Source organism: Haplochromis burtoni, unplaced genomic scaffold, assembly GCF_018398535.1.
Source record: "Haplochromis burtoni strain Fernald_Lab_line unplaced genomic scaffold, NCSU_Asbu1 Contig_714, whole genome shotgun sequence".
Classification (NCBI taxonomy): Eukaryota; Metazoa; Chordata; class Actinopteri; order Cichliformes; family Cichlidae; genus Haplochromis; species Haplochromis burtoni.
The window spans coordinates 183,563-198,712 of record NW_024583075.1 but is presented as its reverse complement, the minus strand read 5'-3'; the positions used below and the strand labels follow the sequence as shown (position 1 = coordinate 198,712).

General features: G+C 40.6%; 1 protein-coding gene across 4 annotated transcripts in view; it reads right to left on the bottom strand.

Annotated features, from left to right (window-relative positions):
- Window positions 1-7,888: 7,888 nt before the first annotated feature.
- The window catches only part of LOC102309099 (mannosyl-oligosaccharide 1,2-alpha-mannosidase IB), a 32,532-nt gene continuing 25,270 nt past the window's right edge, over window positions 7,889-15,150 (bottom strand). For all 4 annotated transcript variants that reach the window (XM_005949899.3, XM_042215412.1, XM_014330161.2 and 1 more), the window contains exon 3: window positions 7,889-8,284. In XM_005949899.3, the coding sequence (XP_005949961.3) occupies window positions 8,014-8,284 (271 nt within the window). In that variant the 3' untranslated portion in view covers window positions 7,889-8,013. The remainder of the gene's footprint in view (window positions 8,285-15,150) is intronic.

Sequence of the window (15,150 nt, the reverse complement as noted above, 5' to 3'; positions counted from 1 at the left end):
CAAAGCCTGTTTATATTGTGTAGATTCTCTTTCCCTGTAGCCTACTTGTTGTGTTAGATACAAATAATACACAGTGTTGTCTGGAGATGAGAAGTGCCCGTTGTTCAGCAAATCAATATGGAAATCCTTATGATTTTATTAAGACTTGTAGCTACCAATGAGGGAGAATCCTTCGAGGCGACTTTTAAATAATGCTGAATAATGAGCTGAGAGTTGAGGGGAAGGATTTAATAGTAAGAAAGAGACTGAGGTGGAAACGAAAATAATTGAAAAGAATGATAAGATCAAAATAGAAAGAGAGAATGAGGGCTAAGAGCAAGAGGAGGGGAAGACTTGGAGAGCCAGAGAGAGTGTGAAACAGAATGATGAAAGCTAAGCTGTGCCCTACCCCGGAGGCAACTGTGCTACAAACACACACACCCACAGTATAGACCCGGTGTGCAGACAACATATGAGGCCATCTGCCAAACACTATTAGGGCTTCGAAAACACGACTGGGGGAGGACACCTGTGAGAAAGAAAGATTTGACACAAGAGATGGAGGAGAGGACACTCATGGGTTCAATTGTAGATTTTTTACATCTCCATCGGAAACCTTTTCTGTGTCTTTATGGGCCGATGCACCTGGATAGCGGCACCTTTTAGACAGCACTTAAAGACAGCACTGCTTTGGTCATTGATTTATCTGGGCTTTACAGCCGCAGTCCATAGCTCTGTAGGGAAACACACACAGGTGCTACCTCCAATATCAGCCACAAATCTGTAATCGTTTGCTTTTGCTCTGCAGTCACATTTGAGCGACTGCTAAGCCAAGTCGCCAATCGCTTCTGTGCCTGTCAGACAGTACAGTGTATGCTGATGATCCAAAAATACTGCATTATTGACTGAACGTTTTCATGTTTAATCTATTGTCCACTTAAATTAGAGCTTCTGAATATAGAACCTGTATTAAAATGGGCAGAATTCCTAAACGCTTTGCACTGGACTTCAAGCCTGGATGTCTGCGCTTCAATCACATTTTAATTTTTTGATATCAAATCCATTGTCCAAATACTTACAGGCCTAAATGTAAGATACTGTAAAGCCTTTGTATGTTGAGCAATGTGTTAGCAACTCTTTAACAGTAACATCTCAGCACATAGACACTGTGACAACATGTTAACATCACTTAACAACTGGAACTCACATCTGTGCCCATCTCTCATCTACAGTACTATAGATTAAGAAGCTAATCATGTTTTTCACCCTTTTGCTTTAAAGTGTTCATGACATCCTATTCTATAACCTGTCTACAGGCACTAGTATTTTTTAATATTATTAATGTACAAATTTTAGTGCTCCTTTAAGTGAATAGTGCCTTTGAGTCACAGTCTATTAACTCCAGCCACCTTATTTCAACAGCTCTGGGCCAACAATACCTCACGATGTGACAGGAATAGACGGCAACAGTCAAATTCATTCACTTCTTTTTCTTTCCATCTCCAGACACAGGTTTAATGGCCGCTGATGTCTGGGTCACATAATTAGCTGAATAGCTAAAGAGCACAGAGCTCTGAGCTACTGGATGTTGGGGTGGGGAGACGGGGGTGTCAATGAAATATGCATTTGGAAGTCATAAAAGCAAGTTCTTTTCTATTTCTGCGGCAACAAAGAGCCTGAGCAGCATGACCGGTCAAAAAAGCAGAAAGATTACGACGTTGGATCTGACCGATTTCTCTGACTGCCAAACCCTGAGCTGGACTGCAAAAGCTCAAAATTGTAGTCTTTAGCAGTAAGGTCCCAGTAAACACCATGTTATTTCCAAATTGCAGTGCTCATGGAAATTATAAAGATCCTTTATTTGCATTTTTAAAAAGTACCCTTTCTCGTCTATTAGATTTGGTTTTGATAATCAGGTATTCCTGTGCAATGAAGCACCAAATAATATTAACCTTCAGCTTTAGTCTGTCTTAAATCTTAAACATTTTTATCAAGACCAGCAATTAACAAAACACAAATACATAATACAGCGCCTGCTGATGAATTATAAGTGTGGCAACAGCTATGGAGAGCCAAAAACAACAAAAAACTGAAAATGAGCACGTTCCATCTAGGAAAGCTGTCGCCTGTCAATATAGAGCAGAGGGAGAGCACTGAAACCTATAAGTACATTTAAATACAGCAAATGATTTAGTTTACTTTTATAAGTGGACAGATAACCAGTGAATAGGTAAAAAATGGTGCAACTTAACTGGTTTGGTGTTTGTCCGTCAGATACACAACAAAGCACATTTTTTTGTAGAACATGCAAGCGGGCCGTCGTTATTGCCGTATTTGTCGGACTAAGATGCTTGTAAATCTGGGAGTAATCTGGGTCCTAAACTCTGTCCTTTAAGGTCCCGAAGTCAAACGAACATCACTGAGAGTTAAAAACTGTCTAAATTCTTTCATCTTTAATAAAACGATCAGCATTGCTGCTTTACCAGGTGTAACTATGACGTTTAACATCCAGGCATCCATGAAAACAGAATTCATTACATTTAACGGAGTTAGAAGTTAGCAGGAAGTTAGCTCACTAGTTTCACTAGTTACCTAAGCATGATAAAGCATGTTCTGACTGAGAGATTTCTGAAAAAAATCAAACGTACAGCTCTGCTATCACTTCCAACATAAACGAAGACGACCCATCGAGCATACCGGGCAACGAAAAGACAAAGAAAAGATACGAGGAAAAATCAAAGGAGTGAAAGGGTCAGACCCTTACGAGCACACAGAGTGGACAAAATACGTTAGCGTGCTGCCCAACTTTCACCACGCTCAGATTTATAATTATACGGTTCTTGGAGTGAGTGCATACACTCATGAAGTTTAGTACCTTCAGGTCACTGCAACAAGCCCAGGTACAGTTTACCGACGGATGGGTGCAGGACCTTGAAACGCACCGTGTAGAACGAAAGACCATCGTACGAACAAAGGTAAGTTTACCAGTCTCACAAATCGTCGTCATAGATACACATTCGTTAACCGTTTATTAATATAACCTTTGAGCTCAACGGTAATTAATTAGTAGTGGAAATAATTTCTGGTAGCATCACAGAAATGTAGCAGTGACAATAATACTGTATGTTGTAATCGTACTGGGCAATTAGTGATACAAAAAAAACCTGTTTTATCCTGTGAATAAAAGTATATGTTTTTGTCAATGTACCATAATAACAGAGGCGAAACACAATATTGTGTCAGGACAATTCACTATTTATGCACATTAAACAAAGGAGCATAGCGCGACAATTTCTGTTCAGCGCCAGACTTGCTTGTAACCTATATCACCAATTATGTTAAGAAAAATGACGTATTAACTACTACAAAACTCTGACCTTTGTGGGAATGCTTGGAGCAGACTAACATGTGAGCTGGAGTGCTCTGGGACGTTATATTTGGTATATCCAGACCATCCATTGGCTCTTACTTCGGAAACATGGCTTAAAAAAAAAATTTCTCTTCAACGACGTAATCTGATAACAACCGATCTCTTTACCCGTCGGCTTCCCGTGGCTGTCATGCGACCGGCTATACAACAGCTTCTTGCCATTTTTTGTGTTTCTTTTTATCGCTGTGTAACCGAGTTCAATTGAAAGCCTGCGTGCGCTAGTACCTCTTGCCACAAGTTCCCAGAATCCTTTGTGGTTTTACCCTTGAATGACGTCACATTTTCAATCTTTATCCTGGTGGGCCGATCTCTAGTCAAAATGCCCGAGCTGATTTTTTGTCCCAGTCCAGCCTTGGGGCTAGGTGGTATATAATGATGTGCTACGTGATCGCTAGCGACACAGCTATGTTAGCATAACATAAACTGTGAAGCTGGAGGACGAACACTAACACTTTTCCCCTTGATAAAAGTTAACGTGAGGGTTCCTGATGGTTAGCGACAAATGCAGTCGCATGGCAGGATGCTGTAAACGGGCCAAACTTCAGTCAGGAGAACAACTGAGATAATCCATCCACAATACGAGGTTAGTCATTAATATACTGTAACAACATGGGAATAGAGCAGCTGTGATAGAATACAGCATTAATGAATCAATGGTACAGAAGTGCAGGAAGAAAGAAGAATGAGTTAAATTAAGTTTGATTTATCTGAGTGTTTTGTTGCCTTATAATCCCGTGCACCTTATGGTCCAAAAAATACATATTTGACTTTTTTTATTTGGCACACTGCAGTTTAATGTAGCAAAGCAGCTCTTTTTAACTTCAGTGGATATTATACCTGGTTATGCTCAGGATATGTCAGCCCATTTCTACTGGAGATGCCCTTTGGTTAAACTTTCAGCAAGGAATTTGCATTTGCACTGTTAAATGTTCATATAGCTTTAATGCACATAAAAATAAAAAAAATAAAAAAACAGCTGCTTGTTTTAAGTGAAAATAAATGGATGGGGGGTTTTTTTGCGCTAGTAAAAGTTGTGGAGTTGTATTTTGTCTCGCAGAAATTATATCGTCAGTTATATCGTTATCGCAAATTTTCAAATATATATCGTGATAAATATTTTTGGCCATATCGCCCTGCTCTAATAACTGTCATAACTTAGAAGTAGGTTTGCAGGAGACTCTCCACAAGCTCAGCTGTAAAAGTAAGATGACAAGAGGCCAATGGCCCAGTGGATGCAGAGTGGGGGTCTCAGTGCTTATAATGTGTTTTCTATGTTTTGCAGAGGAATTTGGTGTAGCTTGGGTGAGGGGAGATGGACTTTTATGACCAACAAGAAGTCACACACCCACACGCACACTCACTCACATACACACACAGGCACTCACGTGCTTGCACATACATACACAAACACAGAATTTACAACACACTATGTGGGTTTTACGATGGGGTCGCTTCTATAAAACTGGTTGTAACAAACAAAGAAGTGAAGATCTGCAGAGGGACACCGGCCCTGTACATCTCCCCTTTAGAAGGTGCATGTGCAACTGAAGATGAATAAAGGTTTTGTGAAATGACTACTGAGTCCGGTGCAGTCTCTGGAGGCCTGAGGAATAAAAAAAGAACCGGGATGAAACTGCTTTACGTAACATTTTCAACAAATATATATTTAAACTACAAAATAAGAAACTTTTATTTTCTTACAAGTGGTTGCTTGAGTTTTGAGACCACCAGAAAACTTCTTACCCAGCAAACAATCCAAACTGATTATACAACCGGAAACAATCATTTGCAATCAGTGATCCTTCGCAGCCACGGACTGAGCGCAGATGTCAATTTGAAGCAAATCAAAATAACTTCAAAACTGATGCAGGAGAAACACTGTCAGAAAAAAAGTCTGGCGGTTGAAATAACGCCATGTAATCTGGGTGGTAACAGGCTGCTGACTGTCTACATACAAAATGAACAATGACAAGAAGATGGATGCTGAAACATCCCTTTGGACTTGAATTCATGGCAGCAAAATGCAGGCCAAATGGCTGCCTCTAGCCGGGATTTAGAAGAGGAAAAAAGAAAAAGCTCCAGCTTCGCAGCCGCAATTGTTTTGCAGAGTGTGATTAGACTTTCTCCTTGGAATCACAAGGCAATCAGGAAAAGGGGGGTGTACTGTGCCGTAGCCCATACAGCTGCTACTTTCTTGCTCATTTGGGAGTGTTCGGCATTCTCTCTGAATGGTAATTATGAAAGGAACAAAAAGGGGCCTTTACAGACAAAGGCGGGTTTGGAGTGAATGGGCCCTGCTCCCATACGCCATGAGTGTTTTGACTCCAAGTGCTGTTTCATGGGAGACGATACGAGGCAATTATGCAGGAGAACTTGCAGGGGGTGAGAAAGGAAGAGGAGCACGGAGAGGGAGATACGCTGGGCCTGGCATAGAGAGCGGGACCAGATAGCACCATCTGCATTCTGCACGTGCACTGTCCGTCTGGCTCGCTGTTGCTTTCAATAAAAGCTGGAGCTCATGCAGACAGGCAACAGAAAAAGTATTCAAATATACAGTACAGAGGACTCACTGGGCCGCACATACACCACACACCAATCCTGCACTTTACTGCAAGACTGGGCTTCATGGGATTTAATGGCACTGATTTAACTATGTTAACCAAAGCTGCCACAGTGAAAGGATATAATATCATAAGTGGTATTATACTGTTGGTCCCATGCTGGCAAACGCATACAATGGCACCTGCGTTTCTCAACACACCAACAAATCTCCATTTCCTGCAAATAAAATCTTTAGCAAAAACTAAGATAAGATGTATTTGCTTAAAATGGAAATATGTGATTAAAAGTGCAAATGTTTTGCAGCGCTGCTGTCAAAGAACTGAAAACAAACACTAACTGTATGTAACAGCTGAGTCTAATAAGCTATGAATATGAAAACGAGTTCTTTCTTCTTGCTGCATTAACATAACCATATCAAAGCAAAAGGGCTTGAAATTGTTTTCATCTGAATTTCTAGATCACTGATGTGCACTTTAATTTATTTTTTTTCACCTTTCCTGCGTAGGGATGGGTATTGATAAGATTTTAACGATTCCAATTCCATTTTCAATTCGGTTTAACGATTCGATTCTTTATCGATTCTCTTTTTTTTTTAAAAAAAGGAGAACACTAAGGTCGATTAGCTCAGAGCTTTGTTTTATATCTTCTCTTTGAACAAGATAGAAATTTAGGAGTAACATGGCCTTACAAACCCAACAGTGAGATCTTAAGAGATCCAGCCTACGGCTCTTCAATGGGGTGTCACAGGGTCCCCAGGAAAAAAAATTGTAAATGTAAAATAATAAAATAAATATTCTTGTGAGACATATCACATATTGACGGGGTCGGGTTATGTTAAAAAGTATAAATTGTTATACTTTGTTCATTGGTTCAAAGGTACCCCACACTTCTTTTTTTGTTTGCTTGTTTGTTCTGGTGTATTTTTCATTTGAACTGTTACTCTGCCAGAGTACTCATATTTACAAGATGGCATTGAACGCCCCATTGGTGTATCAGGAAAACTATTTTGTACGTATGTTCCTTGAAGGGGATTGAAGTCGTTCTTTTTTCCACCGCAGCGAAGGGCTAGGAGTAGGAGAGGAGCTGCTGTATGTTTTTGTTATCGAATCGATCTGATTGTGAAATAAAGCATATGCAGTGAGAAAGCAACTCCAGGAGTCATCCCTGCCTTAAAGCTGCAACATTCTTCTGTAGCAATAACAAAGTATAACATAAATTGTTCTGTGGCAATTACACAAGAATATCCAGTAATGTCCCTGCCTACAATTAAACACATTCACTTACCAAAAATCGGGGGCATCTGCTGTGGCAAATGGGTGCAAGCCTTTGACCACAAACTTAGACACTGCTCGGTGACATTCGTCTATCCTGGCCTGAAAGGAGACGCTACCGGTAGACTGCAGCGAGAACTGCCAGCGAGCGCCAGCCAGACTCTGTCTGTCTCTCTCATCATGGTCACCTACATGTACAGTAATGGCAGGTCTTGTAATAAGGCAGATTGCGCTAACATAATATGCACTGTTAGTTGATTATTTACCTGCCGCATTAACGGGAGAGGACGTGCAAACGTTAGCGCTGCTGCTGGGTTGAGAGTCACGAGTCCGGAGCGGAATTAAAAACGCGTGTCATCGCGTGTTTTGTGAGCAAATGCTTTTGCATATTCGTAGTGTTTCCTCCCTTAAATGAAATATCTACTTTGCAAGTTGCCCTGTTGTCATCGGTTCTCATAAAGTATAATCAAACTTTTGAGCGTTTGAGCCGCTTAGGCGCCGTGTTTCCTGCCAGGTAAATGACGCTCCGCAACGTGGTGACGTCATTCGGGGCGACTGGAATCGATAAGGGAATCGTTTGCAAAAATGGCAAACAATTCCAAGGAATTGAAACAGTGGGAACCGGTTCTCAACAAGAACCGGTTTTCGATACCCATCCCTATTCCTGCGTGGGAGGGCCATTTTTGTTTTTGCTCTCACTGGGGGGTTGACAAACAGAGATTGACTTCTTATTTAAAATGAATCAAATCAAGAAAAGCAAGAAGAGACTGATCACGTTACCTCTCTTATCTTGTCTCGTTTCTCTTTGACGTCGGGTTCTGGGGGCTCGCCGTCGCTCACGCCCACCACCTTAGGCATGGGTACCGGCGGCAACGGTTTGGGCCCTACGTCCTTCTTTTTCAGGTCCTCCATCACTTTGTTCTTCTCCGTCTGAATCTCGGCCTTGAGCTCCTCACGTGACTTTCGCAGCTTCTCCTTTGCCTCCTGCAGTGCTCGCTCATGGTCTGCACGGATCTTATCCCGCAGGCTCTCCTCCTCTTCCCTACAGGAGGAAGGAATAAGATAAGCTTTACTTCTTTATGCTCTGCTTTGATTTCCATTAGACCTCACAAGTCAGTTGCTCATCCCCACAGTGAAATTAGAAGGGTTACTGTAACCATAGCTAACACGCACACAAAAACATTTGGGGAAGAAAGGTGTACAGAGGGACTCGTGCTTGAAATTAATTAAAGATGGGCATTACAAACAAACTCTGACCCACTAGGAAGTTAATATTTCATTATTTTTGGAAAGTAAAACTAAAATATTTACTGTTTACCTTTTTTACATTGATATTTAATAAACTATTGAATTTCTTTAGGTCAGCAGGTTGAGGATCACTGCAACAAACATCTGCAGGAAACCATTTTACTCAGATGATAATGAAAACACAAAAAAACATTTTCCCAGGAGAAACCTAACCCCAACCCCATTAATCTGCAGTTACATCAGCTCCAGGAAATGGGACAGGTGTGGAGGAACACAATGAGGAGACCAGCGATGGCAGAATGACAAACATCATCTGTGGTTCCACATGACGATACAAACCCTAGGGGTGTTGACAAGGCTCTACCCCGCAAGGATGTGCTTCAGTAATGAAAAACAAACATAGTGGGGAGCTGAAGCAAAGGTGACAGGAGGCCGACGACACTTTGCTGCTCTTCTGTGGTCACTGAAGTAAGGAGAAACTGAAAGAATCTCTTTGAATCTCTCCCTGCCCTCATCCGAGTTTGCACAAATATAATTTCAGCCGCATGTCAGCTGATACGCAGCAGAGGTTAGCTCTTTGAGCTGCTGACAAATGAAGACAAAATGAATGACCAGTTCAGCTGGAAATAACTAACCACCATTACATTTATGAATACAAAAGTATATTTTTTACATTTGAAATGACAAATTTCATTACAGTAAATTCTAGCTTAAAAACAGCCTTTTCCCTTTATATGCTACATTATTTGATTTTTATTTTACCAAATTACATGCTACTTATCAAATATGAAAGATCTGACCCATCTTTAAATCAAACTAAAAAAAACTATATCTGCACATAGGACACACACTACAGACTCACTGCCTTGACACTTGTCTCTAATATTTTCATTACTCCTTGATGCACTGCTTTAGTTGTCAGTGTCCTAAATGCTTTAAAAACAAACAAAAAAACAACAACACACACACACACACAATAAATGAGGAATCTTCAAGCAACTTGGTTGCACTTCATCTGACTGCAAACACATGCGACTGTTTATTAATGACCTACAGTGTGACAAACACAGGAAATGTGGGAGGAACTGATAACCTGCTGAGCTCCATGTGGACTCAGCTGCAAGTCTCCCCGGAGTTACAGTTCAACATCTCTAAGAAGATGAGAAAAACAACTCACTGGGTGTGTGTGTGCGTGCCCATGTGTGTGTTTCCCTATCATTGAAACATGCATATTAAAAAAAATAAACCTTGAGCCTTCAACACTACACTATGTATTAGTTTAATTTCAAATAAAATCAATAATCCTGTAAAGTGCTGCAGCTATTCTACAATGACAACGTTACTTTACTTAAAAGCCTGGTGAACAGCGTTTAGCACAGAGGATGCCAAAGAATTTTCTTAAGTGTTTGTAGAATGATTTTTAGTGTTTTCTATATCAGCAGTTAGGCCATGAATACAAATAGGTCACGAACAAGAGAAAAATAAAAACCTAAATGTTCTATATGCGGTTTTGTTGTTTGTAGACCTGCGTGTGCTCATTAATTTACTTATTTATTAACTTGTAATGTTTCAGCGTCCAGTTCTTAGCCTGTGTGGTTTCTTATTCGTTATCAATATCCGGTCATGACTTGGGTATTTTTCCCTCTGTTCAGGTGTTTTTCATGCACGTTTACATGCTGGCGTGTACATCCATTCTTAGCCTGAGACTAAAATTACTGCTAATCAGGAAAAGAAAGAAATGGTTAGCAGAGTGAGGTGTGAGACAGCCTGCATTAGAGCAGATGTCTTTATGTACACCTGGTTGATAAAAGGTGATGATATAACGCGAGCTAACTTCACAAAGAGAGGAAGCCTGTCCAGACCCACAAGAGCAATATAAGGAAAGAGAATAATGTTTAGGTTTTGCTCCTGTATGAGAGCCGCCATACTGCATGAAGCCAGACTTCTGCTCCTTGTTTTGCATCCATACCAAAGATTTTAAAAGAACAGAAAAAAAGAAAAGAAAAAAAAACTACTGACAAATGGTAGGGTTGCTTCATGGATGAGCTTAGGTTATTTCTAAGCATTAATCTCACACAGACACACAAATGTCACATTAGTCTGCTAAGGAGGCAAATGTCAGCAGTGCTAGCACCAGCAGCCTTTTTTCCTCCACCTGTGCAGAATGCAATGCCTAATGAGAAGTGCAGACAATGGCTGACCGTTTTAACTGTTTTCAGCGTTAGGTTTCACTCCACTACAAAGGGATCCCCGTCTTCCCTGTTTCTGGGGCTAAGCTAAAGGACCAAAACAGCACAAACATGAACAAGAGCAGGGCATACACAGGTTGTTAAACTAGATGTTAAACAAATTTTTGACTCTGCTACCCGCTGCAAATAAACTGCTACTTCAAAGACTGAGTGTCAAATATGGATGTGCACATACGAGTTGCATGCCTCACTGCACGCAAGAGAATAGACTGCCTACATCTATGGACACAAAAAAAAATTGAGCCAAAGCTGAAAGATCAGATGGACATGGAATAAAGGCAGTAAAAAGCTGCCAAAAAACAGAACAAATGTATTAACCCGGTCATGGACTGCTGACCTGTCCAGGGAGTCTTAATTGGACAAACAGTTAAGAAAATAGGCAGGTGAAAAATTACATAGGAAAAAGAACAGGGCTATAAGACAAGGCTGGATAGGGGCTGTGTTTGATCACCGCCCATTTTTCCCATTACACTACTTAACCTGTTTATGTTTGACTGGAAGTGCAACCTTTCCGAAGCTGCACAACAGACTGGTTAAACCCTGGCCAGTTCAGTATATCCCACTGTGTGGGTAGGAGGGGAAAAAGGTGCAAAAGATATGTAGAACAATAACAAGCAAATAAAGTGTGAAGGAAAGCAACGAGATAAGAGTGTGTGACAGAAAATAAAATGTTTTATACTAATTATCCTTCAAACGGCACAGTGTGCATCCATTTTCCAAGTCTGTCATGATGCTGGATGTGTGGCCAGCAGAGACCAAAATAAACAGCTCCAAGTTATGCAACATCGCCCTGGAAACAACTCATAAATATTCATTATTGCAACTCAGCATGTCTTGACTTTAATTGATAGAAAACACATTTCGAAACAACATGGCATTTACTGTGAATGCAGGTGAATGTTCACATCGTTAGAGATGCTTCAAATGTGCTGCTTTTGCTTTGTAGGGATTTCATGTATGTATTGTTCTTGTACAGACTATAATCCTCCCTGTGTGTCACTATATTATCTGTGATTTGTGTGGTTGTATGCGTGCACATCTGCTTCCTCTATTTTGGGCTCTTTGATTAGGTCTCAGTGTTACAGAGCCTGCACTCTTGGATTTGGATTTTGAGTGCACGTACACCCAAATGGATGACAGTATAGTCAATAGTACAAGGTTTTCCTGCACACAAAGAAAAGTTTGCCTCTCTCTCAGGATTGTGGTAGCATTTTTTATATGGGTTTTCATTTTTCAAGTTTTTGTATCAAATGGCCAGAAATTCTCCAAATAATAAGGAAAAGTGCTTCGGTGGCTCCTTTATTGCCTTCTTTAGCTGAAGATACAGTGTGCCATCCGTTATGAAAACAGTCAAGATAATGCCATTCCTCAATTCACAGCAAAGCACTATCCGAACATTCATGAAAACCATCAACATAACTGACAAAGTAGTCGAGGACATGCAAATGCTACTTGCATTTTCCACTTCATGCAATATATTACACATCTACTACTACTACTACTACTGTAAACCCATTAAACACACAGGATAACTATGAAAATCATGCTAATAAGGAAATTGCCACAGACTGTGTGGTCCTCACTGAGGTTTGAGAGGCATTTCAATTTGGTTCATAACAGATCTGATACCAGAAACAGGTGAAAACTTATTCAGTCCATACATATTGCTGAGAAAAGAGTTCAGTTCAGCCCTGTTTCATCACCAGTATCATCGAGGAGCAGAATTATGTAGATATCAGCTCTAAACACTCAAAATGAGAACAGACTGACCACAGCACTACATGCTAACTCATGTTATCGACATAGTTAGCCCAGAAAAAATACCTACGCATACCTACTTCTTTACTATAACTAGTAGGTAAGAAATTACCTCACAGAAGAATCTGTTGTGAACTTCAGATGTACACATGGATCAGAGGCCGAGGGCTCAGTGTGAACCTGGGGCAGGACAACCATCATCTTTGCCATTACCCATACAGTTTCTATTTAGCATTCTTTGATGAGACATCTCCCTCCTATAAGTCTCTGTTTAAACTGGCACCACATCTGTTGGAGTAAGATTCTGCTCCATGTGTTTGCAAACACAGAAAGTCAGAATGCTGTCCCCTGAGGCACAAACACCAAAAATTACAGACCAGTGCACACCACCACTTCTGCTGAATTCCTCCAACACAGACATAAGCCTCCTGCAAACTCTTTTCCTTCCCTGTGCATACCCCTCCTTCTCCTCCAAATTTCCTCTCACGCCACTCTTTCCTCTTCCTGAGCCATTATCAAGACTCACTCTAGCATCACCGGTGAATCCCTTTGAGTCTCATATAATGTCAAACATGCAATTAAGATCAAATCAACAACTGCCTGACTCAATAACCTCAATTACCTTGAGAAAGACAAGCACGGACTGAAGATACTGTGTACCCAAGTGACTGTGCTGTGCCTCGCCTATAGTTTTACTCATCTGCTCATGTTTCTCACCCCACCGCCTTAAAATATGAATGAATGAAGGCAGGCCCCACCTCCCTGATCAGCTGTTGCACTCATGTCAGCCTAATCACTTCCATATATCATCAACCTTCCTTGCTGTCACTGAAAGTTAATCTTCAGTGGCTTCATGAAATCTGCTGCTCAGCATCCTTTTCCATGGCAACTGAAGAGAAGCAGCAGTTGTCCAACTGCCTGGTGGGGTATCTAGGACAAGTTTTTTTTTTTTCTTTTTAAACTGAGGAAAGACAAGGTTCTGGGGAAAGCAGTACAGGCTACAAGCCATGTTTCCATAGTAACACACACACACACACACACACCACAGACAGCAAGTCAACACTTAATTACTTAATTGACTCATTTATTCATGGGACTAAGACTGCTGGGCTATTAGTGACTGCAGTGTCTGTGCAGCTGCAGGGGGAGAAATAAATATGAAGACTGCTTTTAAGATGACAACTAAGAGTTGCAGGGGTTTATAATCAAGTCAGATTTTACCTTATCAGAGCAATAGATTATGTATTGATACGTCTGGGCAATAAAACAATAAAAATAATTATAATGAAATCTCTTTTCCTGATTAGGAAAACCAAAAAACAATACTTTTTATCATCTGAAGTTATGCCACCTTTGTAAAATGCAAAGCACACACACACAACACTAGACTTTACAGTCCCAGATACTTTTCCCTCTCACACCTAGCCGTGTATATTGATAATGTGAATTAGTTAAATCACATGTATTCAAGTAATTAACCCCCCCCCCAAAAAAAAAAAAAAGCAGCAACTGCAAAATATGCAAACAGTATGTGTGCCACTTGCTGAAAAACAAGAACGCTACAAGCAAAACTGAAATCCTCTTAGCTGGCTACAGTGGCAGAGATTAATTTAATGGTGTTGAATGAATCTCTGTCACTGGAGCCAGAGAGTGACATTGTGAAGGAGGTCAAACTGTCTATGAGAAGACCGTTTGACCTCTTTCACCGAGTGTGACCTGCTCCATGTCAGCTCGTGTTCATCCTACAGTTCATCCCTTTCATGTGAGACTGCAGCACAGATAACTCTTCAGTAATCACTGTGCAGAAACTGAAGGCTCCAGCTTTAGTGCCACACACATCACTGATAAAAAAAATATTGCACTGCATTAGATATCAAATAAAGCACACAGGAAGTTCAACTGCCTGGAAAGCCTAGTTCTGTATTGCTAGAGAAAAAACAACTAAAGAAAGCACTGAGTGTGCACAACTGCACTATCACACAACTCCACTAACAATACATGATTCCACTTAGGTAAACTATGTCAGATTTCCATAGACCATATAGTAAAGTTGGGGAGCCCTGTGTTAATCAGAGAATCAAATTAGTCTTTTTTATTACAATAAAAAAGTTAAATGAGACTGTACAGTAATGTGCAAAGTATTGTGAGTTTTTAGAATTTTAACATTCTTGAAATTCAACATTTGGTACGATCACCTTTATTCCTTGTTGTGAAACCTTGCCTGATTTCTTTTAGGCAAGGTCTTTGTGTAGGTTCTCAGTCATCCAGGTCATGGTAGACTAAGGAGCTTGGGAAAGGAGGCCACAGAACATCTTTATTTTTTTTTAAAGATGTTTCACCTCTCATCCTTAGTCTCTAATTGTTAAGTTCTGAAACCAAATGGTGGAGAGTTTAAGCTATTTAAACTAGTGCTGTCAGCGTTAATCTCGTTAAAATTACGTTAACACCATAACCGCATTAACACAGCAAATCTCCGTTAGCGAGTTAACTCATTAGAGCGGGTAGCTTGTTAACGCGTTAGCGCCGTGCAGCCCCACGCACGGGGGGATCCGCACTACCTTGCTAATGGAGATTTGCCGCGTTAATGCGGTTATGGCGTTAATGTCACTTTAACGAGATTAACGCTGACAGCACTAATTTAAACCCAAGTGGG